Below are 4,886 nucleotides of genomic sequence, written 5' to 3'. Positions count from 1 at the left end.
GTGTGTCTTTTACACAATTTAAATGGTGAAGCTTTGCGCTCTAAAACCCTGCAGCAGGACGTTCCGGTGCGTCGCCTCTTTAAGATGTCAAATGCAAACCTTTTGATTTAAACTCAAACTTGTAAACGGTGCAGGAATGCAGGGAAATGGGATGTTAGCGGCACCAGATCTTGAGGACACCTGGACCAAAAACAGTGCGACCGGATCAACAAAGAGAGAACCAAAGTCAGCGTTACATCAAAATCTCTGTCACTGAGCAGCTCCGGTAGTTCCAGTCTCTGATGGATCCACAGCAACACAAAGACTCCACCTACTGGTGTAGACGTGCAGGTGACTCACTGTGAAGCAGGTCAGAACGATTCATGTCAACACTCTGCTGCTGTGGACAACTTTTACCTTTAATCTCAACTGATCACATACGCAGGACCCGGGGAGGGAAAAAGGTGTTTTTTAATGAGAGACTGATTTACTTTAACATATTCTATGTGCTGTTGTTTTATGTGAAAGCTACAAGCTGCATGTAAAAACGTAATAACGTGTGAAGCTTGTGTGGCCTCAGAGACACACAGAAACGCATCATTTAACATATTTTTTCAGACTCTTCTGTGTCATCGACAAATTTCATGTTTGTTATAGTTCTGGAAAACCTTTAAAAAGACTTCCCAGGTGAGACGTGTTCTGAGGGTCACATATCAGAGCTATGAAACATGTGAAATCAGCCAAAACATTTTGCAAAAAAACACACGAGTAAATTTTGAACTAAAGCCAAGACGGTGCGGCAACAAATATCCTGTTGTCAAAATGTCCTGTTTGTTTCTTGTGTGTTTTTATTCTTTATTCTTCTTATTGTCATTGTTTCAGTGTGGAGCAGGTGATCAACACATCTCACTGAGTGTTGAACTGTGTGTTAATGTGTTTGTGACAAATTAAGGCCTTGAGCCTTGAATTCTGTCTGAACTGACTCACTGTGCGTTTACACGTCAGTTAGGCTGAAAGTTCACGTAAAGCTGGACTTTATTTCCATGTGAGTGATGTTTGCAGAGCTCTGCTGCTTCCTGGCATCCTCTGAACACAGTAAAGATCTGCTTCAGATCGAGGTGCGTCATGTAATAACGTCCCTCCTGCCCTTCAGAACAGAACCTGAAGGTTCCTGTTTGTACCTTTTGTGCCCCTTTACTGATATTATTTTCTTTAACTTCCACCTCTGCTTTAGCTGCTTTCTAATTTTGTCTCATGAGTTAAGTTTGACCAAAAGGTCAAATAAAAGCTGCAGAACTTATGATATAAAAATGTGCTTTTGAATGTGTTTTTGGGGGAAACACAAAGCAGGTGAACAGGATAAGAACTGATCAGTATAATATATGAAAGTTCACCGGTTGATTATTCAGAATAAGGCAGTGATTTTTATTGTTATAAAAGTTCTTAAATGTATGTTTAATTATGCAGATGAGGTGTTATCTGTCTGAATATGTGCCTGAACAGAAACCTGAATGTTCAAATATCTCTTTTTAACGCTCCAGTTTTTTTTCTCACCATGTTCTCATGAATAAAATGTTCTACAAACCAGATTATAAACTATATATGAATAAAACCGTCTGTAAACAAGCGGGACTAAAACTTATTTTATGGAAGTGCTGCTGAAGTGGAGCTTTGGGGTCCAGAATCACAGAGTTTCACTGTGTTTTTATCAATAACATGTTCCTAAATTAAACAAATAGAACAAGCTGCTCCGTAAAATCATTTAGAATCTAAAAGGAGAGGTTGGAGTCTCAGAAAAACCTCAACCTTTAAAGATAAGTTCTGTAAAATTCCACACATTTTTATTAGAGAAGATTAATTCAGTAAATCCTTCTAACCACAAAACTTCAAGACATATTTTTTGGTTCAAGTTTTATTTTTAAATACAGTCTATGTATGAAATTAGGTTGTTTATATGTAAAGAAAAGATAGAAAAATTTCTATAAATGTCGAGAACAGAAACGTGAACGTTGGATAAAGTTTAAGTTTCTTTGTTTTTATTTTTCTGACACGTGAGAATCAAATGTGTTACAGTTTCTGTTTTTATCTCTTCATGAATGAGTAAATACTGTAAACAACCAGAAAAATAAACACTTTTATGAACAAAAGGTTGAATTTAATGAGACAGTGAACAATAAGTTAACAGAAACACATCTGTGAGTAAAACTGGACTTCTGGTTCACAGAGGGAGGGAGAGGAGGAAAGGCTAATTCCTATCATGTTTTAATTCATAAAATATTCTAAAAGTCAGGCTGTGGATGATTTAGGAATAAACTCGTCTGATTAAAACCTCCAGAACACAGACAGGGTTGAAACTTAGACTTTCGTGTCTGCTGAGGTTTAGATTTTTGACTCAAAGTGAAGAAAAAAAAACTCATTTTGAACGAGAGAAATGTCAATAAAATAAAACAAACACCTGAATTTAGTGGTTTTCCTCTTGTTAGACTGAAAGCAGATGAAGCTCTTTGCTCGTCGCGTTTTGCCTGAAACAGAAAACACACACGAAAAGTCAGATCATCACACAGAATGAACGTTGTTGTCTTTAACAGTCGATGCTGCTGCGACACATTTACAGGATGAAGGACACCTGCTGAAACAACGATTCACTCCTGTGTGTTCAGAAAACAGAGAAAACATGACCAGGATCACTTCTAATTCTCTTCATGGTTCTTAAACATTGCTGCCACAGAGCGACTTTATATTCACAACACAACAAGAGTCTGTGTTTGTTCATCCGTCTCCGATTCAAACTGAGTTATTCAAACATTGAGGCACTAAATTAACGACACAAACTCGTACGTTTCACCTCTCGTGTCTCTACAGCATCTGAGTGTTGCGGGAGCCTGGTTTCAGGATCTGCAGGGTCAGAATGTGCTTCAGAGACTTCCTGAACCAGGGATAACAAAACACATAGATGACCGGGTTCAGACACGAGTTGAAATGCGCCAGCCAGATCTCGAAGGCCGCCGCGGACGCATCGACCGACGTGTCCTCCCCGGCCAGAGTCGGGTAGTAATACGGACAGAAGCAGATGAGGAACACAACCACGACGATGCCCAGAGTCCTGGCCGCCTTCATCTCCTTCTTCTTCACCGTCACCATCCCCGGGCGCTGAGCCGCAACCCGAGAACGCAAGCTGCGAGCCTGCGTCACCGCCACCATGAACACTCTCAGGTACAGGACTATGATGACGGTGATGGGGATTATGAAGGTGAAGACCAGGTCGATCACACCTGAGATATGATTGATAACGACCACGCACTCCCCGAAGCAGGAGTTGGACCTGCCGGGCTGCTCCAGGTGGTCGTGCAGGAGGAGCAGCCTGTAAAAAACCGAGCACAGCCAGCAGAGGCAGACGTAGAACTGCACCACTCTGTTGGTGACCTTGCCGGAGTATCCCAGAGGGTCGCAGATGGCCATGTAGCGGTCGAGCGAAATGAGAACCATGTTGGCGACGGAGGCGGAGGTGATGATGTAGTCGGTGATGTAGTAGAGGGTGCAGAGGACGTCTCCGAGGAACCAGCACGCCTCGATGTAGATGATCTCCACCGGCATCAGCACGAGGCCGACGAGGAGGTCGGTGACGGCCAGAGACAGGAGGAGGAGGTTGGTGGGACTGTGGAGCTGCCTGCAGGTGGAGGAAATCACCACGACACATGAAAAAGCTCATTAACCTGGCAGCAAAGACACGAGCGACGTGAAGCATCGATGCACACAAAAGCTACCAACAGTCTCACTACAAGTTATTCACATTCATTCTAGGATTTTGTTGTTTAGATCATGATATGTGCCTGAAGTGGGAGATGGCGATGATGACCAGCAGGTTCAGAGCCACGGTGATGAGCGAGATGGAGGAGAGCAGCACGTAGATCAGCATGGTGGCGGTGTACGGGTGGCTGGGCTTCTGGCAGGAGGAGTTCAGGTGAGGAACGCAGAGTTGGCTGCCCTCCGGGATCTCCATCGTCGGACTGGAGAAGCAGATCTGTCGCTCGGCTACTTTTATCCTGAGACACCAGAGTCCTCCTCCCTCACTCCTGACATCAGAACCTCCACACCTGCCCTCTCTGTAACTTCCACATTCAGTCCATCGCAAAGCATCACGTTATTAGAACAATTTCCTAGAATAAAATATGGATATTTATAAAGATAATTGTACATTTTTGGCTCGATATGTCAAATACTGTCCAAGATAACCTGTATTTAAAAATAATATTGGTTAATAGTTTAATTCTTTACAAATATGGAGTCATAGATACTATAAATACATCAATACTNGTTGTGGAAATGTCTCTATTACTGTAACAACAAACACACAAATCTGAGATCGCAAAGTAATGCCTTCAGTCTCTCAATCATTCTGTCTGTCAAATAGCTACTCTCCTGTCGATCAGCTATTCTAATTTAATGTTGTCTCTGCTGAATCGACAGGCAGGATTTTCTCTTCTGTTGTCTTTTCTGTCTTTTTGAGACACTAAACTCTTTAAACGTGGACGTGACACCTTTTCATGTCGATGTTAAAATCATTCATATTCATTCATTTATAAATAGCTGAACTGTTACAGGTCAGATGTGCTTCAGAATAAGTTCTGCTCATGTTCAAACGTTCTGCACATTCAGGCCATATCACACATGTGCATGTTTTGTAGGTGGATGAAAAAACACCTGTCGGAGGTATTGTTGCACCTGTTGTAGACTTTATAGTGTTTCTTCAAAATAAAAATCCTTTGCAACCTTCAGCAACTAATGTCTTTATTGGGGATACAAATGCATTTATTGTAACTGTTCCATCATCGGTGTCTCCACTGAAATCTATGCCTCCACAACGCTGGAGGATTTTACTCTGTGTGTGTCTCAGAATCACATGAATG

General features: G+C 41.9%; 1 protein-coding gene across 1 annotated transcript; it reads right to left on the bottom strand.

Moving 5' to 3' along the window:
• Window positions 1-2,835: 2,835 nt before the first annotated feature.
• Window positions 2,836-3,979, bottom strand: LOC103368547 (trace amine-associated receptor 13c-like). The gene is made up of 2 exons (XM_008296952.1): window positions 3,810-3,979; window positions 2,836-3,646 (listed from the first exon to the last, which is right to left on the bottom strand). Exons 1-2 carry the CDS (start codon window positions 3,977-3,979, stop codon window positions 2,836-2,838), a joined length of 981 nt encoding a protein of 326 aa, XP_008295174.1.
• Window positions 3,980-4,886: the final 907 nt, after the last annotated feature.

This window comes from Stegastes partitus, unplaced genomic scaffold (assembly GCF_000690725.1).
Source record: "Stegastes partitus isolate 25-593 unplaced genomic scaffold, Stegastes_partitus-1.0.2 Scaffold1171, whole genome shotgun sequence".
NCBI classification, from domain to species: domain Eukaryota; kingdom Metazoa; phylum Chordata; class Actinopteri; family Pomacentridae; genus Stegastes; species Stegastes partitus.
The sequence above is the reverse complement of the archived record's forward strand: the minus strand, read 5'-3'. Positions and strand labels throughout refer to the sequence as shown.

Excerpts from the sequence above, each read along its gene's own strand:
- LOC103368547 (XM_008296952.1), bottom strand. The coding sequence starts at position 3,979 with ATGGAGATCCCGGAGGGCAGCCAACTCTGCGTTCCTCACCTGAACTCC. Across the intron at positions 3,647-3,809 it reads ATCGCCATCTCCCACTTCAG|GCAGCTCCACAGTCCCACCA; the intron begins GCACATATCATG and ends CTCCACCTGCAG.